Below are 25,775 nucleotides of genomic sequence, written 5' to 3'. Positions count from 1 at the left end.
TTTGTAGTCTGCCTCCCAAATTCTCAAAGCTGCATTAGAATTGCCTACCTGCACCTGTCCAAACTTAAGGCGTCATTCTCCTGTACTGGAAGAACTGCTTATCTCAAGAGACTAAAGAGAAGGAAGTAAGAAGGAGAAGATGGGGGGAAGTTGGCATTACTCCAGATCTTCCAGTAATTTGGGTTTGGTTTTTTTGTTTGCTTGTTGCATGGGTGTGTGCAGGGGGGTGGGAAGGCAAAATTTGATACCTCTCCCAGCTCTCACACTGCCTTCCCGAACTGGCTAAGTGAAGTGCTGGGCTTTGGGAAGGAGGTGTGAGGCTCTGGAGGGTCCCGGATCCCTCCCACATCCTTCCCAAAGCTGGGAAACTGCTAACTAGGCTTTGGGAAGGAGGAGCGAAGACTCTAGGACCCTGTCACAGCCTTCACATTGAGCCAAGCTATTACTGCAATTAGTAGGTTTCTTGAGTTAGCACTGTGTTTGTAGCAGCAAGTATATATTTCCAAGCACACGTGTATATAATAGCTCCTTTCTTTGAACAAGTCATTGGTATCTATATTTGTATGACGGTTTTTAAAAATTTCTCCCACATTTCAGATTGCTTTTCCTACTCAGCTTTAGCAGTATTATCTAAGATGTGTTATGGGAAACAGAGGTGCAAAATCTTTGCTAACAACCATAACTTTGGAAGACCATGCCTGCCTGGTGTGAAAAAATATCTCAACGTCAGCTATGCATGTGGTAAGAAAAATTACATTACAATTTTTTTACATTATAAAATCTGGATTTTATAATTTCAGATTGAGAAATCCACATGTATATAAAGGCATTTGTTTCAAAATCTGGGCTTCATCTTACACATGTGATCTGTATCATTCCCATATTTTAACACCAGAGTTGGGTACAGTCTTACAGTTACAGATTTATAGTACCTAGTTACTATCAATAAAATCTTGAAAAGAATAAAAAATGAAAATAAATGTATTAGCAAAAATATTGCCCACCCGCAAAATGTTGTTCAGTGAGAATTAGTGTGACTGCATGAGTGTGAGGGTTCCAAGGGAGGAGATTGCGGCTGCAGCACTTCCATCCCATCTTCCTCCTGCTACTCTGCCATGCGCTAAGGCTTGTCTTGCTCCAAGCAAACCACAAGCTGCAATGCACTCTTGGTTATACATCTTGGCTGGTCAGAAGTAAGACACACCATGGACCTGGTTTCAGATGATACACCAAGTCAAACTATAGCTCAGCTCACAGCAGCGTTTATAATGTTTGAGGTATTTTGTGTTTAAATATTTTATGGTAGCTGCTCAGAGTGGCTGGGGTAACCTAGTCAGATGGGTGGCTCATCATCATCATCATCATCATCATCAATTCAGTCCAACGTGTTCAATTTGTTGACCAGAGGACAATAAGTGTATGTTAAGAGAAAGAGCGGGATGCGGGTGGCACTGTGGGTTAAACCACAGAGCCTAGGACTTGCCGATCAGAAGGTCGGTGGTTCAAATCCCCGCGGCGGGGTGAGCTCCTGTTGCTTGGTCCCTGCTCCTGCCAACCTATCAGTTCGAAAGCACGTTAAAGTGCAAGTAGATAAATAGGTACCGCTCCAGTGGGAAGGTAAACAGCGTTTCCGTGCGCTGCTCTGGTTCGCCAGAAGCGGCTTAGTCATGCTGGCCACATGACCCAGAAGCTATACGCCGGCTCCCTCGGCCAATAAAGCCAGGTGAGCACTGCAACCCCAGAGTCGGTCACGACTGGACCTAATGGTCAGGGGTCCCTTTGCCTTTACTTTTAAGGGAAAGAGCATGTATTCTGCAGTGTATTGATTTTGCAATCACACACACATAAACTGTCAATCACATTTCTCTCTCTCTCACTTGATTAATTTCAAATATGTTTCCTGCCATGATAATTTGATGCAGCCTGGAGCATTTGCAAATGATTTGATGCTTTAACTGTTTTCCACATGGCCTAATGGCTTTGGGTAAGGCAGAGTTTTGGAATGTGTGAGATGCCACACACACCAGTGGGGGCTTGTGTTGACAGACTTCCAGGGAATGAATGCAATAATTACTGTAAGCAAGTCTGTTCATAGACATTTCTGATCATAGCATTAAGTTTGCTTTTCCTTTGTTGGTGTCTGCAGATGAAGATTAATGCATAGCAAGTGGCAAGGTCAAGTTCTTTTGTCTCTAGAGTCAGGAGAGAGAAAATATTGAAAGCACTTTGGACTAAAAAGAGCAATGCATTTAAGTATCAGTGCTGTTTATTTTTAGGTTTCTTTTCAGAGTGTTATTTATTGTCTAGCAGCCAATTTTCTTCTCCGGTTTTTGAAGCCCTGTTTTAACTTACCCACCTTTATATGTAATTTTCGAAGGGATAAATAGATCCATTCATCCCATCTTAAGAACTGCAGATTCTAGTGGGTGGGCTGCATCAAAACTGGGTGTGCCGCTCAAATGGACTGTAAAACAGATTATGCAGGGCTGCTGATTGGGCTGAGCCACCTGGATCAGCTATGGGGCGGAGGTGGGTAATACGGGCTTCACTATCTACACACACTATAGGCACGATAGATGTCTGCTGAAGGTGTTGAGTCAAGTATAGTTGACATAAACTCTCAAATGGGAATGGGAGGGAATGTTTTCTTTCTAAATTCCACGACTCATAGCCTTAACCTATGCCAGCAGCTCACCTTTTTAATTACTACAGCTTAGAGCATAGATTCCAGAACTGTGTGTTGCACGTCGGTGTGTCATGAGAGGTGGTGGAATGTGCCCTGAAAACTTAATCCAGCACATTGAATGCCTTGACTGTTTTGTGGCCTGTGGAGCAAGGAGGTCCCATAGTGAAGCTTTGATCCTCCTCCTTTCCACCAAAATATGAACCGTGAGTCACCAAATCCCAAGGGAGGGGTGCAGCTGATAGGTATGGGTGAATTCTAGCACCGTCCAGAAAACTCTGTCCTCCCAACCTTGAGCCCTGATGGAGTAAATAAAGGGTGGGAGACAAGAGGCTATATTAACTGGACTGCCCTGAAATTCCAAGGAGAAGACCTGCCTATTGTTTTGGGAGCCGATTAAACATATGTGCAATGTATATGTAAAATTTAGACATATCTGTAAAATTTAAGCACATATTAAATGTACTTCTGGTTTTAGTCCAAAAAGGTGAATCCCACCATATCAAAAGTGTGAAAAACCCTGCTCTAAAGACATTGTGCTATTCCACACAATATTCAAAAGCCAAGCCAAAACAAGAGGGGATTTGCAACGGAATGTTGCCGTGTGTAGTGGGGGGCTGCTATTATTGCACATGCTGGACTTCCATTGAGCCTGTAATTGCTCTCTTGTGTCTGAGTGGTGCTGTTTTTGTTGCATAAGGAAAGGTACTCAGGTAATTGAGTTGACTATTAATATTATAGGATCACTCACACATTTTAAAAGCACTTTAGCAATCATTCAGAAATCTTTGCCCAAGGCATTTTATGTATATTACCACCATTGACAAGTTATGGTTTCCCCATTTTACTCCCTCCATCTAGTGTGAATGAAGGCACTCTCCACACCTGACTTCCTACCCCAGATGCTAGTCCAGACTGCCCTGCAATAAAACTAGGACTCAGTTCAATAAAATAACAAAACAACAATTGGAAGTCAAACCAGAATTAGCTTAATTAAATATATTTCAAGACAACAATCTGGATTTACATAATAAAGAACTAATAAGTCGTTTATTACAAGCATTGAAACGCAATATAACCAGAGACTGGAAATACCTTTTGGGCACAACAGACAATTGGTATAGACCAGTTTGGGAAACTGCCCTCCTTGAAAGAATATCCAATAAACTACTGTTGACATATGGACAGATTAAGAAAGATGGCTTTATATCAGTGTGGATTAATTTCAGAAAATGAACAATCCCCCATCAGCATTTTGCTCAGTCTGGTTGATCTAAATTTAAATTTAAACATACATTATTATACTGTATTCACTTTGAATCCCTCCCCCCATTCATCAATATAGCAACACTTTATGTTGCTTCACTGGTAACATAAGAGGAAAAATGGTCATTACTCATACTTAATCTAAGCAAAACCACAAGGGCTCCTGATTAGGCATTTAGCTGCTGTGTGATGTTGACTGTTATCTGTTAACTTTGCTCTATCCTGTTTCCCCCTTTGTTTTTGTTTAAACCAATTCACAAAACAATAACTTATACATTGAACCATATGTTATAGATATTACTGCAAATTTATTATGCTATGTTTGTGATATACAAGTGGCAAGAGAAGACTTGGTCTATTTATTTGTATCATATATTATTCCTATGATCCTTGTTTATAGGACCCAACTGAAAATTATTACTATTTTATATATAAAAAACACCTAGAATGTAATTCTGTTATAATGTAATTTGTGACTGGATGGCAGTGATAACCTTCAGCTTTATTTGACCATCTCCGACACTCCTTCATTCCTCTCCTCTCCCTTCTGATATTTTTCTTCAGGATTGTATGCCAATTTTTCTAATCACTTCATTGCTCTTTTTTGATGAAAAAGCTGCATTTAGTATTACAACCATATACAAGCAGGGAAAATAATTTAGCTTGGAAAAGAGTGCATGTAACCTAGAGAGTCTGTGTGCATTGTCAAAATGTCAAAACAACCATGATAAAAGATAATGCCTGACTTCTAAGCAGTGTGGAAAAAAATCTGACACCTGAAGAGCTAGTCATATACATGATATGTGCACCCTTTTTAATCTTTGTTGGAAGAATGTGAAATATTTCCAAATTAACATCCCAAAAATGCATTGGGGCAGACATGGATTGAAGAAAAATGTTCACTGTCTGCTTAGACTGATAGCTATTCCACTTTGGAGTTATAATTGCCTAAGGGTGTGTGTATGAGTAGTGGGGAGAGGGCCCTGCCGATTGTTAAGTGCCAAACTATATGTTGCAATGGAGAAGAGAAGATGTAGAATTAAACATCGGCTAGCTGAAATGCATGAGTCCATTTCTTCCTGAGTCTCAGGCCTAGTCATTTTATCCATGGCACAGCAGACCAGATATCGCTTTCTTGTCTTTGTGGCCTAATCCACATGGTAAGCCATGAACAGTGCACTATTTGGTGACAGCCACCATGTGGACCAGTGGCACCTGTAAGGGTCATGTGCTCACCAAGTAGATCCTAAAATGAAGTTGGGCTTCATGCTAAATATACCGGTACACACCTAGATGGCACCACTGAAAACAGTTAGACTTACTTCCAAGGAGACATGCATTGCACTGTTACAGTCTTGATATTTCAGAGTCTTTAGTATTTGTGGCACCACATTTTTATTCTATTACAGCGTCTTTGGGGACTAAAATAATCTGTCTCAGAGCCACAGGTCACATCATAATAGAGGTGTCAGGGCCATTCTAAAAGCATCCTCAATGTGTTTAGCCAAACTAATTACAGTGGTACCTCGGGTTACATACGCTTCAGGTTACAGACGCTTCAGGTTACAGACTCCGCTAACCCAGAAATAGTACCTCGGGTTAAGAACTTTGCTTCAGGATGAGAACAGAAATCGTGCTCCGGCGGCGCAGCAGCAGCAGGAGGCCCCATTAGCTAAAGTGGTGCTTCAGGTTAAGAACGGATCTCCGGAACGAATTAAGTACTTAACCCGAGGTACCACTGTACAACTCTTGATGCTCAAGTTTGGAGAGGGGAAACATTTTGTCAATTTGAAGAGGAAGCCAGCTAACCAGTGTAGCACTGTCTAGCCTAGTCTTCGCCAACCAGGTGCTCTCCAGATGTTTTGTTCCTATCAGCTCAGGGAAGGCTGGGCTGGGCTATCTGATGCCACCAGGAACTCCTGCTTCCCTGCATCAGAGTACATTTCCCCATTTTTAAAAAGCCGCCCCACCAAAAAAAGACAAATTAATTGATAAACACATGTTGTGTTTCCCCCTCCACAAAGCATGGGAGTTGGGAGAGGGAAAGACTGATTTGCTGATGCAGACACCTGTCTCTTCAGCTGCAAAGCTGGGAGAAAGCCAGGCTAGTTTGGTGGGTGAGGGATGTATTATGTTATGAGCTCTCTCTTCCTACGATGCCTGTCTTGACCCTAACAGGAACTCTCCGACTATTCACAGCACAGCTTGTGTTGGAGACAATGGATACAGAGAGTTACTAATAGAGCATGACTTCCCTATTGATGGTGCGCTGAAGATGTGGCTCTTGAAACAAAGGCAGACTCATGTGGTGGCACCTTATAATGAAATGTTTCTGAGCTTGCTTCTGTCTCAGTTCGGCAAGGGAGATGTGTGCACAGAAGTGCTGCATGCCTCGTAAGCTGTGTCAGATCAGTGCTGTTTTTGCTAGACTGAGCACCTATTTGGAGAGTGGGGCTGCTCTGTTTAGTGTCCTTCTCCTTCCCCCTCCCCAGCAGTTGAATGGTGCTGTTACACACCATCTCTTTCCTTGGGAGACAGATTTGTGTGCAGAGCCTTATGAACAGCCTACAGCTTCAGGCTGGGATTTGTGAATCTGAAGGATAAGAACTTTTCAGAGTTGACACCCATCCCTGGGGAAAATAAGCAGCCAGTGTCCTCGGCATATCTAGACCTATTCCATTGCCTAATATGGAGAATGGTATCTTGACGGGAATATTCAGGGTGGGGAGTGAAATGTGGTATCTGGCAGTTAATAATGGTTTGGGGTTTTTTGTCTTACCTAAAGTTGGTTAACCATTTTGCCTCACCCAATGAATAATGCTTCTGTTGATGTCAAGTGCTTTAAAATATTAGCATATAATATCTTTTCTTTTCTTAAAATTTGCAGTTCCCAAATTCATATTTGCAGCAGTTGATCCAATGGTTAATCTAAACCCTTCTTGGAAGCCAAAAGAAGGTGAATATGGTCATTTTTATGGATCGCTACCAGCATTTGTCTTTTAAGTAAGACCCTACAATGGTTTGATCATATAACATGTAAAAAATAGAATATACTACCAACCAAGTGAAATAAGACCTTAGCGGGCATTTCAAATCTAGGTGGCAGAAAACACCAGGTTCAGTTACTAACATTGCCAGATAAAATGGTATCAGGACAAACACATTTTTTCCTAGAGTTAGGCCTCTTGAATTAAATGATTCATTAACATCTTTAGGATAAAGTTACTTTTTAAAAAAGAACTCGTATTTGCCTTGAGATCACAGAGAATCATGGGGATTTTAAAATTAAGAGCTCCTTTTGGGTAGGATATAAGAAAATCATTTGGCTAACTTACACACACATTTTCTAACAATTTTTAAAGTACTTTGCTGGCCCTCAACTGTGATCTAATCTAACAAACCTCTCATTTGTTTTTATCAGGTATAAATATTGACCCAAAAGAATCAAGATTTCCAAAGAAAGAAGGAATTATAGTTAGCAACAGTTTGGCTATGTTTGCTTACATTAAAGGTAGAAATTGTGTGTTTTGTTTCCTTGCATTCTTCTTACCAGTAATCCTGCTGAGTATAATTATACCGTTCCAGTACAGAAAATTAAATCCATGTATAGACCATGGCTGCAGTCTATAGAGCCTGCTGTAGAGTCTGCACATTTAGAAGGACATCAGGTGGACACTTTTTGATATGTAGGGACGGGGGAGAAAATCAGTTCCTACCAAATGCACATTTTTTGAAACAAAGCACAGCCATTTTTTGAAATTCTGAACTGCCAACTGCTGAAAAGAACTGTGCTGGTCTTAGTTTTTGTAAACTCAAAAGAGTTGTGCTTGTTCAAAAGCCTCTCTCCCTCTTTTACCCATACCTACAGGTCCCTTGGGACGCGGGTGGCGCTGTGGGTGAAACCTCAGCGCCTAGGACTTGCCGATCGCATGGTTGGCAGTTCGAATCCCCACGGTGGGGTGAGCTCTCGTCATTCGGTCCCAGCTCCTGCCCACCTAACAGTTCAAAAGCACCCTTAAGTGCAAGTAGATAAATAGGGACTGCTTTATAGCGGGAAGGTAAACGGCGTTTCTGTGTGCTGCTCTGGTGCCGGTTCACCAGAGCAGCTTCATCACGCTGGCCACGTGACCTGGAAGTGTCTCCGGACAGCGCTGGCCCCCGGCCTCTAGAGTGAGATGAACGCACAACCCTAGAGTCTGTCAAGACTGGCCCATATGGGCAGGGGTACCTTTACCTTTACAGGTCCCTTGCTGTGGTGCTGTAGTGCTAAAGGATTTTGACACACCCACCCATCCAAGACTCCCAAACTTTTGACATTTTGTCTACACCCATTTTGATAGGCAGCCCTTGGAAGGTTGACCATGGGTCAGTGTTGCCCTTAGCCACCCCGTTTAAGTGAACTTTAGTTGATTGCTTTTCATTGCTGTTCGGATGTTTTTATCTTTCTGGTTTCTGCTGCTCTGTTCTTTCTTTTAAAATGTTTGTTTGTTTATCGCCATATTTATATCCCACCTTTCTTCTAAGGAGCTGAAGGTGGCACACACACATCTCCCCCTCCCCACGGTACCCTTACCATGACCCGGCGAGGTAGGTTAGACTAGGAGGTGGGAACAGGCCTAAGATCCTTCAGTGAGCTTCATTACTCACATTTGGATCCTGGTCTCTAAGGTCTCACATTGGCTTTAGTGTTTTATTGTATTTTAAACCAATGTATTGTATTTCTGCCCTCCTAACCTGACCCGGAATGGCAGGAAATAAACCCGGAATGGGGGACCTGTGGCCTTCCAGACATTGCTCTAAACTCCCTTCCCCTTTGACCGTGTTTGGCTGTGTTTGATGGGAGTTGACATCCACAGGGATACAGGCTAGATAGATAGATAGATAGATAGATAGATAGATATAGAAAGAATCTTTCTAGGCCCATAAAATCTGACAGCTGCTCACTTCAGATCGTTCTATGGAGATTTGCAATCACATTTTAAAGTAATTTGGATGCAGTTTATCTAGAGCTGCCTTATGTAACATTAATGCTGTTTTCTATGAACCTGCTTGGTTCTGGCTCCCTCTGCATTGACCAGAATGCCACACATTAATAGACCAATGTGGTATACAGATGACAGATACTGGTACATTGTTGTGCTGCTTTCTTCGCATGCTATGCGTGGGGGTCAGAGGGGGAGCAGTAACATGTGGTTATCCCTAATGGCGGGTTAAAAGTGCTTGCTTTGAAGAGGTAAAATGCGCTTTTAGGATTAAGTGCTTTGGGATGATCATTAGAACTGTACAGGTAGGATTTAGAACAGAGATACTCAGATATTGTTGCATGGTCTTTGAAGCCAAACAGTACAAATGCCAAAAGTAAAGAACTAACAATAGCTGGCGAACTTTTCCAGAAATAGGCAGCTCTGAGGCAGATACAAACAGCTTTTCAGCGGCAAAGCTTCCCCTCTGCTTTCCCCCTAGAGCAGCCAGCTTCCTAGTGAGTCACACATTTGGCTGAAGTATGGTACCGCCTACACCAGGAGAGAAGCACTTGGAGATCTAGCCTTAGGCTTTAAGGATTATGGTGCCCAGACTTAGACAGCTCAGCTGTCTCCCTGTGCCATGGTGCTTTGTGGTCAAGCAGGCAGGATCAGCTAGCCAGAGACAAGTTAGCAGAGCCTGGTGAACCTTGTAGGCTTGGACTGGCACAATAGGACAGGACCTTTTCAGAAATGAAGATCTTTCATCACTACCCACTTGTCTGGCCCTCCCTTTATAACCCTTTAGTCTGGGATTTTGTTTCTAATTTCAGATCACCCTGAAAGAGCTGCTCTCTTGTTTGTGTCTAGTGTTTGTGTTGGCCTCGTGCTCACACTCTGTGCTCTGGTGGTCCATGTGTCATGCTCTAATGACCTGGAAAAACTGCGGAGGGTCAGAAAGCGCTTGATACCAGAGGACAAAAAGGCTGGGGAAAACAGTGAAGAGGAGGAGGAAGAGGAAGAAGACGACGAGGAGCAGGAAGAGGAAAGAGAGGAGTCTTCCAGTTCTGATTTTCCCGATGAACTAGCAGGGTTCTGCAGGACTTCCTATTCAGCTTATTGTTCAATGGACCCAGCTGAACTTGCTGAAAGGATAGAGCGGAGAGAACAGATCATCCAGGAAATCTGGATGAGCAGTGGATTGGATGCATCTCCTACTCGAAGCCTCAGTCCATTTTATACCAATGAACAGCAATGCATTTGTTTTGGATGAAAAACGCTATTTTTGCAATAAAAAAGAAGAAAGGGGGAGAAATGTACTTTCTGTGAAGGGACATTTGCAACTCCTAGAAATAATTATTTGCAAAGTTATATTATTAATAATTATAATAATTAAATGCTTTAAAATATGTGTGTGTTGCATATGCTGACTTTATGCCTCTGATTAATTGTACAATATCATTCTATCTAAACCATTTCTGTTTGAAAATGACCGTATTAAAAACCAGCACAACACACATTTCCACTAAGGAAATTACATTCCTGAAAGGTACTGAAGATAAAAAGAGAGGCCACTGCAGAACTAAATGGGTCACTTTGCAGACTTCTTTTCAAAATACAGTAACCTTTAGAAAAATCCCGTATGGTTTAGGCCAATCAAATCTAAAGTTAAATCAGAAATTTATTCCTTTAGAGAAGAATGTCTCCCACATTTAGTCACAATCTGTAGGGAACTAGAAGAACAAAAGGAGGAAAAATGTCACTTCCTACTTGTGATACTTAGGAGTTGTCCGTTCTTTCCCTCTGCAGAACTCACACGTTAATGTAGTAGCATAAGATATACTGGGGTGGAGTGGACTTTGGCTTTTCATTTCCTATTGTTTTAAAGGAAAATTGGAGCTTGGGAAAAATTAATAAAAGGGAACATTTCCCAATTACTAATTAGTGAGCTCATACTGAATCAGAAAACCTTCAGCCTGATTCATTTCCTAGTAAGTCAGGAAGCTAATAAACTTGCCAAGAAGTCCTTAAAAAAAAAAGAAGAATCAAAGAATTGGAAAGGACAGAAAAGCAGACTATTGCAAGGCCAGAAAATGCATTCATAACCCCCACCCACAATGGACTGATCCAGACTGCATGACACCAGCAGAGCAGGCACACAGTGAGAAGGTGCTTATATACATTTTAAGAGTGTACTCTTATGTCGGTAGCATTAGTTTGTGCAGCCCAGGATATTATCATTAGATTTACTGGCAAAATCGGTTAGCTGGAATTTAGGCTTAATATTATGCTTACCAGTGGTGGGGCTGGGGAGGCCATAGCCCTGGGCATGCTTTTTTGAGGGGCGTGACCAGGCACCCCCACGAGGATCCTGGAGGTGGAGAGAGGCTGCAACGTGCGAGGTGCCCGGTCCGACACCCTCAGGGGCGCAGCCCTGAGCATAGTTATCTTAGTCTCCACCACTGATGCTTCGAGCTATTCTGCTCCAAAATGTCTAGTTCTGAAACTGAAACCTGGAATTATTTCAATAAATCTGCCTCATGTAAAATTGAGTTTCAGAACTTTCCCAGCATTGCCAAAGTTCATTAATTAGTAGCTTGTAGACTTACAAGTTTATCCTGTGTAAGAATGGTTGCATTTTCATTGCCTGGCAAAATCCAGATTCCCTGGCATATAAGTGCCCTGATGAGTGGAGGCGGGTCTGTTAGGGAAAATGGGGCACGGCCCCACCAACCTGAAGTCTGACACCAGTCAACTCCTACCTGCTTGTCTTCTTACTTACCTGTCCAAGGGATGGCACTGTCTTCTTCTTGCTTAGTCTCAGTGCCACCTCTTGTAGAAGACAGCAGGGAGGATGGGGACAAGTATAACTCATTGGCTGTATCTGTTGGCTCTGGCTCTGGCTCCACCTACTGTTGGTCTCCCTACTTTCCACCCTACCAGCCCCAATGGGCACCAGTCACCCTTATTATGCACAGGGTTTGTAGTGTGTACACGTTACATTTTCTGGCATAAAGATCAATGGTTTTGAGTATACTTTTAAAAATGCAATTTGTAAAGAAGTCCCTAGAAGCATTTTAAATTAAACAGTAAATAAAAGGTAGAGGAGCTGGGGCAGAGGGGGAAAGAGGAATAGCTTTTATGAAATGTCCTGAAAAATTGTCAACTTGCAGAAAATGAGAAGCCTGTTTGGAAAGTCCTGCTCTGAATTTTGTTGTTGTTGTTACTGTTTAAGCTTTGAGGAAGAAATCTGTGGTAGTTGGATATCAGCAGGTTGCAAATACTGAAACAACAAGAATTATAGAGTTGCCAGTATCTTAAAAATAAAAAATAAATCTAAAGTCAAAGGATACAGTTGCACAAGGGGCACACAGTGTCACTTCCAAAGGACTTCCAAAGATAACAAGAAAGAAGAGGCTTAGCAGTGCGTTTTGTATGCTCAAATATAGTGGCATTGCTTAAGAAACAAATATTATAAACAGTGTGTGTGTCCTAAAAGCAACTACTGGTACCTATTAGGGTCATCTTAGCTTCTTACTTTATGTTTAATGACACTACATTCTGTTACAACAAACAACTTTTAGTATTTGTGGTTCAATGTAAACCTTTAATGGAGATCAGTTCTTAAAAATTGTATCATTTGCCCCTCTGAATAGCTAGGCCACCTAGGAATCAAATGTTTACTATTGCGACTGCCCATTCTAAGGATGAAAAAGAAGTTGAAAATTAATCCTTTTTGAAACCCAAGCCTTTTATCCAAACTCATTCAGCTGTTGCATGTACAACATTTCTCTGAGGCCCAAAGCATGCAGCTGCACCTTGGAGGTTTTTCAGGACGCTATTGTGATCAGCCAGCCAAGACACTGCTGTTTGAAAGGTGTGGTAAAGATGACAATGGAATAGGTGTGGCATCACATTAAAACAATCTTGAGGTTTCCTTTCACTCAAGCGAGGACCTGAAACAGTTGGAAAAATATAAAACGGGGGTGTCAAGGAGGGAGGTGGATTGGAAACGGAAATGCCTTCAAAGCCAGCCAACTGGCTTGACTCAAGCACTGTGAAGTGCCTAGATCTGCCTTGTAACACAATCTATTCTACTGTAACATAGCTGAGCACCATAGACAAACTTGGATGCTTTCCTTCCAAGTAAGACAATGAAAGCCATTTGGTAACTGAAAGGACTTGCTCCAAAGCACCATTGACATTGAAAGGATGGAATGACTTTGATGGTGGTGTTTGTTTTGTTTTTAAGATTAGATTCCTTCTATGACTCAGAGTTGTTTTTAATGTGTGGTTATTTTAAAAAAAGCTCACTGAAAGTTTTTACTGGTTCTGCTCCACAGAGAATCCTCTCTCAAACTGAAAGAATGTACAGCTCTTAAAGGAACACTGAATTAAGCTGTATAATGGAATCAATTAGAAATGGTGGATAGGAATGGAGGAGAAATTCGATTCAGTTGGTATTTAAAGCTGAATCTATTAAATTCACACTTTCTAGAATATGCAAATCAAAATGCAGCTTAGTTGGTCTTTAAGGTGCTACTGGAAGGAATTTTTTTTGTTTTGACTATGGCAGACCAACACGGCTACCTATCTGTAACTGAAAATACAGCTATTCTTTGAAATTCGCTCTTACCCAAATTTTGTAATGCAGTTCTTCAAACAAGCAATGTTTACAAAAATGAATATATTAGGGGAAAGTGTGCATACAAATGAAGGTATTGGTGAAAGTAGCATACAAAAGTGCCTTATATTTGAAAAATTTGCTTGCAAAAATGTGTACATTAGTCAAAACTGCATATGAAATTGTCTGGAGAAATTTGCACAAAATGCTGATGAATCCTCAAAAGCTTTTTCTTTAAATGCAAATTGCTGCAAAATGTGGAGAACTGAAATTAGGATTGGAAAACTAAGAAACTGATATCTTTCCATCCCTTATGATGGATATGTTGATTGCCCACACAGTAGCTTAGTTCTATAGCAGATGGTAGTGGTGAAGGAGTCATTAGTGGTACTGTACATCCACTGAAATTAATGGCACTAATTTAATTTCAGTGGGTCTACCCAGAGTAAAACTTAGTTGAATGCCATCTATTGCTCCTATCTGCAGATGGATGATATCCCACCTTCCTGGCCCCACAAGAACCTCAATTTTCTTCTCATATAGGGTACACTGTATTAGTATCAGCATAGGCAGACATAGAATAATTCATCCAAATTCCAATCTCACCAAATATCCTATGTACCTATAGCATTGAAGGGAGAGTGGAATGCATTCCCCTCCTCCATAACATTCAGATGACCACAGGCAAGTAGTTAAAATCAGTAAATGCCCACATGGATTTCTCAGTAAAATACTACTGTACTGAAAAGTTATAAACGGGGAACTTTTTTAAGGAGCTAATTAAACTTCAATTTATTATTTATGTTTCCTTGTAAGTTCTCTCCCTCCCACATTATAATCTTGGGATAAGAAATTAAAAGTGTGCTTTTTTTCCTTGTGAGGGAAGTGCCAAGTTTCCTCATTTCTTTGTAAACTTCCTCATTCCAAGTGCCCAAAATTTATTGCAGTACAGCATGTACTTGTTGGTGTACAATGAAAGGCAAGTCATGTCCTTGAAGCTGACAAGCAGCATTTGTATTGTAAAGTATGTACTAATTCTGTCATGCATGTTTGTTTTTGCTTCATCTCAGCTATGCTTTTTAACAGTATGCTTTTGTCCATAGTATTGTATGGCAGAGAGAGACAGAAAGTACATCAAGAATTAATCTCTAGGTCACTTTGCATTTGATCTTCAAGGGTTTCCAATTCCCTTCTAAATTAGGCTACTTAAATGAAGAATTTAGGGTGTATGCATAGACCAGGAATGACTTTTTGAGTGACAGGATTGGGAGCTGTGCTCAGACACTGTAAACAAAGTTAGAATCCCTGCTCTATAATAACATCAGCTGGCTGAAACTGATGGGAGTTGTAGTCCAAAACATCTGGAAGGCACCAGGTTGGAAAAGGCTGTTCTAGACCTTCCATCTAGTAACAGCAACTTCCTGTAGCCATCTTACCTCTTGAACACCCTCCCTGGCAATCCGATCTCCTCCTCAGTCAACCTCCATCCTCTCCTTAAGTGTCGTGCCATTTCTTCAGTCTTCTTTCATCCTGGTTCCCTAATTCAAGTTGCCTGCTACTCCTCCAGGTTTTATTTTCTTAGCCCAATCCTTCCTCCACCTGTTTGTCCCTTAAATTCCCTACATACCTGGACCTCTTTTCACTCCTCAACCTGCCTGTGTGAGGTTTAATCCTAGCCAACCTGACTTTTCCTTGCTTTCCAGAGAGCACTGTAAACTGCTTAATTCCCTCAGCGACTGAACATTCTTTATCACTAGGTGATCCATGCCAGGATCTGGAGGTTTCACCAACACAAGAATAAATCCAATACAGATGGAGCAGAGGACAGAAATTCATGGACACAGACATTGCTTCATGGCACTTTTCCTGCTTCTAAAAGTGATTGATAAGCGCTATTTCAAAAACACAGTTACTAGTTTTTCCTTTGGGTCTTTATTAAACAAATCACACACATCTGTTATGGTTGTGCACCAGCCTGGACATGGATGTCTTGTTACCTACAGTGATGTAAACTCCTTAGTAGTATTGCTCAAGCTCAGCAGTTAGATTCTGTATATGCTATTTTAGAGTATCAGATCTTCCACCCCTCTGCAGTGTGGACACAAAAAACATTCAGACTGAACATAGGCAGTGTGCAGGCAATGTTGTTAGCACTATTAAACTGAAAACTGATCCTTTTTAAATTGAGTTCAGTTTGCTAGTATAATCATTTGAGCTTCTGCCCAGCAAAACGTAAAACCAAAGCTGAGAAGAGTAATGCTGCTGTGAAGCCTGATAATTGTTCTGTGCAACCGCTGTAATTTTAAAGTGTCTGTACAGCACAATGTAGCAAGGGTGGCTATAAAAGTATGCATCTCTCTCTCTTTCCCTGTGTGTGTACCACAAGCTCATTGCTTTTGCTCACCGCCAATCCCAAAATAATAGAGTTAAGGACATGCTCCCTATGTCCCTAGGAGTAATGAGCCTTACCTTGGGCAGCAGCTCTGGCTCAGACTTAAGATGTATGTGGAGGGTCCAGCTAGATTAGAAAGACCAACAGCAAAAATCACAGAAGAGCATTCTTACCAAAGAAACTAATCTTCACACCCCACTTTCCACTTATTTTTAAAAAAGGAAATAAATTCATTTATTACTCTGATACCAGATCCCCTTGAGAAATTTTATTCAGATTACAGAGAGACTTCCTGGTGTTGCCTTTAAGATACAATGTTATTTAAAAAGAACAAATGGAACTCATCGTTCTTTTAAAAATATCAGTTGACTTTCTATTTCAGCTCAAGTCTACAGTATTGTTGACTGCAAGGTTTTCTGGCAGGATAGCTATTTACATCCTAGCAATCATTTATTATGCAATATCTATTTCCTGCCTTTCCTGCAAGGAGCTCCAGGAGGCATATAGAGTATCCTTCCCATTTTATCTTCACAACAATCCTGCAAAGCAATTAACCTGAGATATTAAAAAAGCACTGATCAAATTGTCCTTACTGTGGCTGCTCAGATGACCAGGTTCCATGAACTGATACGTATTTTTAAAAATATTTTACACCGCCCTTCAAGGCAACAGGGCTAGATCATGTCTGATAAATCCACACTTCATTCAACCATAATTTAAATAATGCCTAATGATTATGTATGGCAGGAGTGTAAAAATGACCTAATTCTCCACATGGTTGGAGCTATAATGGGGAAATAGTTGTTTATCCATTTATCTCTAAAATGGGTAAAGTAGGAATAAACAGTGGATACCCCAGATTGTGATGAGTTCTCCATTAATGTTTGAATCACACAGTTGCAAATATGGGTCCGGAACCAGAATTCAACTTCTGCAGATGAAAAGGCTCCTTCTGTCCATTGAATGCTTTGATTCAACAGAGGGATCCCATTGGTAGGGAGGAGGAAAGGACTTTTGGCCATTCCTCTCTAGAACAGTGTGGCAATGCTGGAGGCTGCATAGGGAGGGAGAAATTGGCACTGGCAGGAGTGAAGTCTGGATCCAACAAATGGTCTACACATTAAAAAAGGTGTTGCCTTCTAAAGTAGCTTACATCATTTTGAACACCTTAATTACAATGGACAAACAGAAACAAGACAGCTGTAGAATGACGACAACCAGTTTAATAATATGACAGCCATGCTGGTGAACTAGTTAAAAATATAAACATCCAATTTGTAAGTCTATTGTAGTGGATTCACAAAATAAGCTTTAGTTTTTTATTTCTAAAAGGCAAGTGTGTCAAAGAGGCTGAATATATTTTGCAATCAATCATAACAATAGATCACTTCTACAAAACTAGAAGCTAATATTTCACAATAATTATAATGCACATTTTATCATCCATGTTATTTGTAAACCTCAGTGGATTAATTTATCTTGTAAAAAGGAAAAAAACCTGCATACATAGCTTCATTTGGGTCTCCACTTAATGTCCTTTACACCATGAAAATGTCTTTTCAAGGCATGACTGTCAGCCCATTCAGAATCTAAAAATGAATCATCATCATTTTCTTCCAATTTCTGTTGGGGAAATAGCAAAGAAAATGTGTTTAAAACTGCAAAAATGTTTACCTGCATTGTTTTCAACAGCATAAATACCACAATAAACCCTAGATACCTTGAGTTCCTCTTGCCTTCTGTGATAAAAAAGGATCATCTGTTTGTGTTCTTCACCACTTATGACAGGCTCACGGGCTGGAGCTCCTTGTCCTTTCTGGAAAAATAAAGCAAGTTTGTACTCACTGGCACTTTTAACTATTCTGTGACATAATAAACCAAGGTTTAAGTCACTGCCTGCCAATTACCTGTGAACCTGTTGTGAAAAGATCCCTGTCCCCCATGACAGCTAGGGCCTAAATGACATTTCACAGGAGGGCACAACTATGTTTGCAGAGGAACTTATGGTCCTTGCCTTCATACATAGATCATCTATTATAATGATAAGGATTTTGCCATTATGAAATATAGAATTGAAGAAGCACAAGCAGCAGGAGAAAAAAGAATTTCAATTGGGTTTTAAGGGTGGGTGTACAAGCAACAAGCACAGCAGTATAGGAGAACTGCTACACAAAATAAGTTATTCAGGTGCTTATTGATAAACAAAAGCCTATACGTTTATTCCAAGTCTTTCCTTACAGCAGAGACTGGGAACTGTGACCCTCTAAATCAGCAGTTCTCAACCTGTGGGTCCCCAGATGTTGTTGGACTACAACTCCCATCATCCCTGAACTCTGGCCTTGCTAGCTAGGGGTGATGGGAGTTGTAGTTCAACAACATCTGGAGACCCAAGGTTGAGAAAGGCTGCTCTAAATATTTGTTAGACACCAGCTCCCATCATCAATACTGGCTTGGGCTGATGGGAGCTGAAGTCCAACAACATCTGGAAGGCCACAAATGCCATATATGTTTCTTATAGTCATCCTTGGATTCACTCAAAAAGGCTTCCTATACTTCAAAAACAACTTGAGATCAAGTAGCACATCTCTAATACCCCCTGTCATGTGTGCCTCAAGGGGTGCTGTATAATATAATAAAAATTAATTCTTACACTGCACCCAGGTTAGAAAAATAGCTGTTCTTGGCCCAATGAGTATGGTGTCATGGTTTGTTCCAGGACACCAAAAGAGAAATGAAATGCACTGAAATGTATCAAGAGTTTCACTTACTTTCTGTATCTTCACAATAATTTTGGTTTTCTCATTTTTGCCCACATAGTCAGAAAGCTGCTTTGTTCTCTTCAGTTCTTTTGCTGCCCACCACAGTTGTGCCTCTGGTTCCTCAATAACATCAAGTGCAGCCTATGACAAATTAAGTCATGAAATGCTTAGCGGTTTCAACAAATATACCAGCCGGCACAGAATTACGGTCCAAAACATCTGGAGGACACCAGGAAGGTTGAAATACACAGATTGCAGAATAAACTTTTTCAGAGCAGTGGGAACAGTCTAACAGACAGATACCCATTTCATCACTAAAAACTAAACAAATATAATGACTAAGACAAACTTTGCAGTGTAGGAAAATGTCCCTCCACCCTTTAAAAACAATCAATAGGTACAAAATCCATTGCTGGTGATGGAAAGTAAACACTTTCAAAGAGTGCACATATTCAATTATTGGTGAAGTACTACTATGCAGAGGGTATAGCCTCACTTACTATTTTTTAAGTGAATCATGAACTAAAACAGGCAGCCTTAAGTACAACATCTTCACTGAGTCTGTGAGATGACAAGTACTGGGATCGAAGGGTACACAGATTTCATCAGTTCTAATTAATACATTGTATTCTTGCTAAATTTTTATTTATGTGTGATGTGGTATCAGTTTCATCAATACAGACTTCAGCATTTATGTTCCAATTTCAAATCCATTTTTAAGATGGATTTTAAATAAACAAATAAACTGTGTTATCCTAGAAAAAAAGCTAAATGGTAATTAAAGGGAATTTCATGATTTCTAACAAATGTTTATTAACTCACCAAATTTTCACAAACCTGAAATCATTATAATATAATACTACCTCTCCCTGCTGCCTTTCAAAAAATAAGTCTGCAGAAATGGTTACTTGCCCTGCAGTATACAGGGAAGGGAAAGGACACTTTGGTCCCAGTCTCTAACCAGAAAAACAACTGCAGCAAGAGGAAAAGCCATTTTTAATTCAAAACATATTCAGTTGCAAAAGTCACTTAGTTACCTTTGGGATGGAGCAGGATATAAATCAAATAATTATACGAATAACACACAAATGACTACATGTTCTGCAAAAGCCCCAACTTTTTAATTCCAGGAAGGGCAACATTTTTAAAACTAGAAATCATGTAACCCAAGTAAATCATTACATGAGTTCCTGACAGATCTTCTTTATCTTCAAACTCCATTCTAATTGGGTCATATGGAGGGAGTCCCATTGGGTAAACAATCATTACAGCTCCTCGGAGCTGGTCCAGTGCATCTTTCACCATATCCTTATTAACACACACATTGGCTTGCACTTGTTTCTGAAATACAGACAGAAGACATTTAATTTAACAAACCAACAAAGCACAGAGGAAAGAATGTTTTCCTTGCAGTTCACAATGTGACTCAGCATGACATTTGAGGAAAGCCAAGTAACAAAGAACGCCACACTTAGCTTTCCTGCCTGATGCATAAAGGATCAAATGTTTGTTTTACTGTACGCAATATTGGGTAAGATAAAAATGAAATCTCTTGTCAAAGATTCTATTGAAAAGATCTGTGGCAAATATGTATAAGACCCAAACTTGCAGTCAATGCAAAATTGGATGCAGAATCACCTTTTTTATGCAGTATTTACCATTTTTTCCAAAGTGATAAAAGTTTCTGGAGCAAGCCAGCAGCATGGTTTACTCAGAGGACAATAAAAGGCTCACCGACCACTAAGGGGGAAAATCGAGCATTTGCTCCGCTTTCCCACTAAAATCAATAGAATGTATAGATTTACATTATATATTTTAATGGACTTTTAATTCACAACTCCACCCTCAAAATGAAATGTGAAGCTAGGAGAAGAGAGACTCCTTGTGGACAATACCTTTATTTCTACTCCATGAGATATTTTTGATTGGGAAGAAGGGGGCGGGGATTAAACATCTACGAACTGTTTTTTTCTATACAACTATTCAAAAGAAACTTAAAATATACAACAGTAAATAAGGTCAAATATTCTACAAAGCTATTGATATTTCTAATCCACACTGCCAAGCCATGGGGTGATAATGTTGATTGGCTTGCAATGTGACACTGCCACAGATACACTGGAGTGGCAAAATGCTGCTGATTTTGTTCACACAGAGATCTTTATAACCTTTGAATAGGTACATTAACATGACCTGTTTGATAAAATTAAGTCCAAATTTTTAAATGTTAATTAATTGCCTCAAATGCCATACAAAAAAATAGAAGTATCTTACCTTAGATATTAGTGCCTTGGCTTCTTCTACTGTTGCTTTTAAAACCTGTTTCATTTTTTCATTTGGAGCTTAAAATAAGAAATCTGCATTTAATATGATATGGTATTATATGCAGGCTGACTATATAAAAAGCAATATTTTTAAATAAAATGTTGCCACTGTAAATGTCTCTCTTAAGCCAGGCATCATTAAACCTCATATTCTTATTCATTCTGAGCAGACCCATTGATATTAATGACTGGCATTTTTAAATTTAAAAAAATATAATATAAACATTTAGTAACTGTACAGACTGCCTTGTATGTTAAATTTTGCACCTATTTCTTCGCACAAAATAATCTGAATGATGTCATTTCTGAATGGTGCAGACAGAGAATTGGTTCTAAAGAAGTGCAAATTATATTCCACTCATACAGCAGTGCTTTCCTGATTTCAGCCACTCTGCAGCCTCTGGAAGACCCTTTGAAATGGGGTGATATGGTGGAAAAGGGGTGTGAACAAATGGAAGTGACTTTTAGCTGCAAAGAGAACTTCTGAATCCAAATAATGAAATGTGCAGCTTTTGTTAGAGGAATTCAGGCTCATTTGATGCTAAAAGATTGAAGAGCTCCTTCCCTTTCCTAGCAGTACTGCTTCATTTTAGGCAGCCAATTTAAGTTTTCTTGCTGGCTGCATGTACTTGCACTTTATAACAGCTCACTTATCCAGAACATAATATCTACATTGTCCCACTGTCCATTATAGCATGTATCTTGCTACTGATGTTGAACTGGGGCTTGCCAGAATATAGCGCTAAGAATAAAAAACAGGCACACTTTTTGGATTCAATAGAAAGGTCCTGAGTATGGTTTTTATATACCCTTGCAAATATGTAAGTCTGATAATGAAAATAACATAACTAGCATTATTTACATAACCTACAGTCATTTTTCAACATGAAAAAGTATGCAGGATCAAAATACCAAATACATTTCTTATAGAATCCTCTCTTGGCTAATTATATACAAAAAAGTCATGTATGCTTAAGGTACATTTATTTACCATGACCATTTCTTCGTCCAATTTCATCTTTTTTAAAGACGCTCCCACCACTTGGAATACATTTTTCTGCCCATTCATCCTTCAGCTTCAGCTCTTCTATTTGCTCATCTGTCAGACCTTGCATATTAGGAGGTAAGAAAATACCATGTTCTGCCAGTGTTTCTATTTCTATAAAAAAAACCAGAGAATAGGATAAGATGATAAAATTATGTCAATTACCCTTTATTTATTTAAATTATTTAAGAAAATTCATATACCTCTTGATTTTAATAAAAACTTCAAAGCAGTTTACAAAAACCCAACATTACAATTATCGATAAAAACAATTAAAAACAGGTACAGTCATCCCTTGGAAGTCAAACAGCTTAGTTCCCAAACATTTTGGCTCCTGAACGTCGCAAACACAGAAGTGACTGTTCCGGTTTGCAAACTATTTTTGGAAGCTGAATGTCCGACGTGGCTTCCGATTGGCTGCAGGAACTTCCTGCAGCCAATCGGAAGCCGCACTTTGGTTTTTGAATGTTTTGGAAGTCGAACGAACTTCCGGAACGGATTCCGTTCGACTTCTAAGGTAAAATGTATTTTAAAAACATTCAAAACTAAAACCAACAATAAACTAAAAAGAGATAAAAGCACACATAATTTCTTCATGTCTGGCTAGGCATGCTTAAACAGAAATGTTTTAAGCAGGCACCTTTGGCTCTCTTATTTGGCAGAGATTGCTAAATAAATGAAAAACAAAAATTGGGCTGTTGTAGAATTAGAATATTAGCTTAAATTATATCCTACAGACACGATTTAAGAAGTTTATTGTTCCTTCATCTATGTGGGTAATTCAAAGAACTATTAAAAGGCTTTTATTTTATTTTATTAAAGATAGCAATTCCTAACAGAAAGAAACACCAAACTGTCAGCAAATTTATGCAGCTCGTCAGTGCCATCAAAAACACTAACCCTTGCATGGCATAAGTAACCCATAGAGACTAGGAAGGAAGTATTGCCATAGAAAATGCTCATTTTCCACAAGAAAGTTGGGGTGGGTGGGAAGGCAAATGGATACATTTCACACCTGCACAAACACGATGAACTTTGAGCCTTCCATTGTAAATCTTGGTCACTTCCTGTGTTAAATCTTCAATGGAAACGCTGCCTGTTGTCTCCAGCAGAAATTGGCTCTCATCACCATTCTTCACATGCAGCAAAACCATTTCTGCAAAAGCAGAGAAACACAGACAAATACTAAAGAAAATGTGTCACCATTTATCAGACAAGAACAGGAAAAAGGTGTCAAGAACCTTGCAAATAAACATTTTGGGAAACTGACTATGAGAGCCAAACACTATAGACAGGAAATGTGTCCGATACCAAGTTTACAGTTGCACAGTTTCAAAGGAATATAAAAGGAAATAAAGTCTCCTAGCCTCCAAAACAGGACCAGAATGTCAAAGGTTCATTGCGAGGCTTGAGAATAAAAAAGAGTAAGCAAGCATAGCAGAAATTAATAGGTAAGAACTTCAGAGTTTGTGGGAAATAATTTCATTTTTCCTTTCTTTCCTTCCTAAGAATGTGCCCAAGCATAAGGTTTCAGATCTGTTTCAAAAATAAACAGAACCTCTACTATGGGGTACATAGTTCACTGAAGTCTTGGTTGCAGGGATGCTCAGAATCTTATCCCTCCCTGGAATTCCACACTAAAGGTCCTAAAATGCCAAACCCTACTCTTGTTACTTAGGAGGATAAGGATGTGGAAACTGTTGTATAATTATTTATTGTATTTAAAAATCCTACAGCTAAGTGTGGTATAGAGACCATTCCATAAAACGGCACAGACTCTGCCCTATTTTGTAAGTTAAGGGTTGTTATTGTTTTTAAATCAAAGTTATTGTTACATTGCATGAAGCTGTGATATTCTGAGATCACTTTTAATACAAGATTCCTTTTATAATAAGGGTATATGTAGCTCTTACTTTAAGCCAAGACTCATTCTTCAAAGCTATGAACTGTGCCTTAGTGCCTAGTTTCACTAGAAGTTCCATACCATGAAACATGGAAAGTAAACAGTGCCTCTGAGCATATACAGTTTCCTTGTTTCACTTCTTAATTTGCACCTACTAAACCTTGACATCCATTCTACATTTATGCCAACCCAGGTGGTAAAGCTTCTTCCCCAATGGTGCATATTGTTTTTGTCAAAAAAAAGTTCAACAACTTTGGGGCTTGTCAAAAAAAGTTTTGAGGTCTTCCTAAAAAAACCTTAGCAACTTTTGGGGTGTCCTGGTTTTTACTTTTTGGCAACCCTATTTTAAGGAACTATAATTTCTCTAGACTCAGCAGCCAAACATTACTTTCCCCAATTTTCCTTCTAGAATCTGTAAACCTTACCCATCTTCCCTAACTCCCAAAAAAACTGCTTGCAAAAAAAAAGTCTTTTAAAAGTGTAAATTGGGCTCTTACTTGAAAGTGACTCATTTGCTCATTCCAGTTTACAAAATGTAACCTCTGCTGGCTTTTCTCAGATGCTGCAAAGGATGTAAAATGGCATGTGAGGTTGCTACAGAAAAGTTCCAGCCTCTGATCTTTTACAACCAAGGTCTAGCCTTGTGCTTTTTACGCAGCGGGTACCTGTGAGTTGGAGGAACACAACTGGTGACAAATTTCGTACATTAATATTTTTGGGGAAAGCAGAACATTACAGTGGTACCTCTGGTTACGTACTTACCTCGTTCCAGAGGTCCGTTCTTAACCTGAAACTGTTCTTAACCTGAAGCACCACTTTAGCTAATGGGGCCTCCTCCTGCCACCGTGCAATTTCTGTTCTCATCCTGAAGCAAAGTTCTTAACCTGAGGTGCTATTTCTGCATTAGTGGAGTCTGTAACCTGAAGCATCTGTAACCCGAGGTATCACTGTATATTCTGTGGCCACATTGGTGTGAGTCTGTTAAGGGATTGCAACTGAGCTGCTGTGAGGTCGCCACCTTTCCTTTCCTGACAAGATGTAGCTTCTTCCTTCCTTTTCTTTTCTGGAAATCAGCCCACGAGTCAGCAGCTGTCCCTTCCCCATCCTGGAGGAGGCAAAGCTTCCTGATCTAGAAGCCCTTTATAAAAGGCCCAATAACTCTCCAGGTCTTACAGGGCTCTTGAGCCTTTTTAACAGTTTCTTAAGAAAAGCGAAGCAGGAAAACCGCGAGTGCACAAGGGAGGCGGGAAACCGAGAAATCTAGGAACCGGGAACCAACTTCAAGCTTTGGAAATAAGCGGCCGGGATGAAGGAAGCTCTTCCTGAAACAACTGCCGGTAGAAAGATGAAGAAGGAAGATGAAAGGGGGGGGGAGGCAGCTCGTCCACTCAGCGGTTCCGCCCCTTCAACGGTTCCTTTCGTTTCTATGGAAACCAACCGACGCAAGCAAAGCAGCGCTCGCGACCGGCTCCTTCGGCTTTCCGTCTTCCGCAGCGGCCCCCCAAGCTCCCAAACCCCGCTCACCTGAGTCACCGCGTAGGAAAAGCCCCTCAAGCCAACTTCCCGCTCTTCGTTCGCCGCCGCCGCCAGGGCTCAACTCGGTGCTCTATACTAACAACTTCGGTGACCCAGGAAGTGTTCCTCACTCGACCAATCGCGCAAGGCGAAGGCTCGCGGCTTCGCTGTCACTTAGCACTAGCCCCGCTCGCCCCCAGGGAGGGGGCGTCGAGAACGGGGCCGTTTTTAAAGGGCCCGCGTCCTCCTTAAGGCGCGCTTTGCTAGAGGGAGGACGACGTCGAGGTTTGGCTGGAGGGCTGA

At 40.3% G+C, this 25,775-nt stretch overlaps 2 protein-coding genes and 2 long non-coding RNA genes across 10 annotated transcripts in view; 1 reads left to right on the top strand and 3 right to left on the bottom strand.

The window, feature by feature from the left end:
* Nucleotides 1-7,620, bottom strand: part of LOC309368216 — a 34,996-nt gene extending 27,376 nt beyond the window's left edge. The window contains exon 1 of the long non-coding RNA XR_014167644.1: nucleotides 7,500-7,620. This is a non-coding gene — a long non-coding RNA (uncharacterized lncRNA). The remainder of the gene's footprint in view (nucleotides 1-7,499) is intronic.
* EVA1C (eva-1 homolog C) overlaps nucleotides 1-10,321 on the top strand; it is a 46,643-nt gene extending 36,322 nt beyond the window's left edge. For all 3 annotated transcript variants that reach the window (XM_081908015.1, XM_081908014.1, XM_081908016.1), the window contains exons 5-8: nucleotides 598-741; nucleotides 6,837-6,905; nucleotides 7,371-7,460; nucleotides 9,744-10,321. In XM_081908015.1, coding sequence (XP_081764141.1) covers nucleotides 598-741; nucleotides 6,837-6,905; nucleotides 7,371-7,460; nucleotides 9,744-10,183 — 743 coding nt within the window. In that variant the 3' untranslated portion in view covers nucleotides 10,184-10,321. The remainder of the gene's footprint in view (nucleotides 1-597; nucleotides 742-6,836; nucleotides 6,906-7,370; nucleotides 7,461-9,743) is intronic.
* A 1,809-nt stretch (nucleotides 10,322-12,130) lies between these two features.
* Nucleotides 12,131-13,901, bottom strand: LOC309368220. Its single transcript, XR_014167649.1, has 2 exons — nucleotides 13,495-13,901; nucleotides 12,131-13,404 (listed from the first exon to the last, which is right to left on the bottom strand). It is a non-coding gene; the product is annotated as an uncharacterized lncRNA (long non-coding RNA).
* A 3,228-nt stretch (nucleotides 13,902-17,129) lies between these two features.
* CFAP298 (cilia and flagella associated protein 298) lies at nucleotides 17,130-25,769 on the bottom strand. 5 transcript variants are annotated; one of them, XM_081908029.1, is made up of 9 exons: nucleotides 25,482-25,709; nucleotides 24,455-24,519; nucleotides 23,070-23,210; nucleotides 22,001-22,168; nucleotides 20,960-21,027; nucleotides 19,868-20,026; nucleotides 18,695-18,826; nucleotides 17,647-17,742; nucleotides 17,130-17,549 (listed from the first exon to the last, which is right to left on the bottom strand). In XM_081908029.1, exons 3-9 carry the CDS (start codon nucleotides 23,206-23,208, stop codon nucleotides 17,439-17,441), a joined length of 873 nt encoding a protein of 290 aa, XP_081764155.1. In that variant the 5' UTR covers nucleotides 23,209-23,210; nucleotides 24,455-24,519; nucleotides 25,482-25,709; the 3' UTR covers nucleotides 17,130-17,438. The 5 variants fall into 5 exon arrangements, with proteins under 5 accessions (XP_081764155.1, XP_081764154.1, XP_081764157.1 ...); XM_081908028.1 differs by having other exon boundaries at nucleotides 24,455-24,622; nucleotides 25,482-25,708; XM_081908031.1 differs by lacking the exon at nucleotides 24,455-24,519 and having other exon boundaries at nucleotides 22,001-22,117; nucleotides 25,482-25,769.
* Between the last annotated feature and the right edge of the window lie 6 nt (nucleotides 25,770-25,775).

Source organism: Podarcis melisellensis (genome assembly GCF_964234715.1).
Source record: "Podarcis melisellensis genome assembly, chromosome: 4".
Lineage (NCBI taxonomy): Eukaryota > Metazoa > Chordata > Lepidosauria > Squamata > Lacertidae > Podarcis > Podarcis melisellensis.
Note: the sequence above shows the minus strand (reverse complement) of the source record. Positions and strands in the feature narration are given on the sequence as shown.

Bases quoted from the DNA above. Each gene is read 5' to 3' on its own strand.
- CFAP298 (XM_081908029.1), bottom strand. From the start codon at position 23,208: ATGGTTTTGCTGCATGTGAAGAATGGTGATGAGAGCCAATTTCTGCTG. The intron at 18,827-19,867 runs GTAATGATTTAC...AATTTGTCATAG, and splicing joins AAGATCTGTCAGGAACTCAT to GCTGCACTTGATGTTATTGA. The intron at 17,743-18,694 runs GTAAGTGAAACT...TTATTTTTCCAG, and splicing joins TTATTGTGAAGATACAGAAA to AAAGGACAAGGAGCTCCAGC.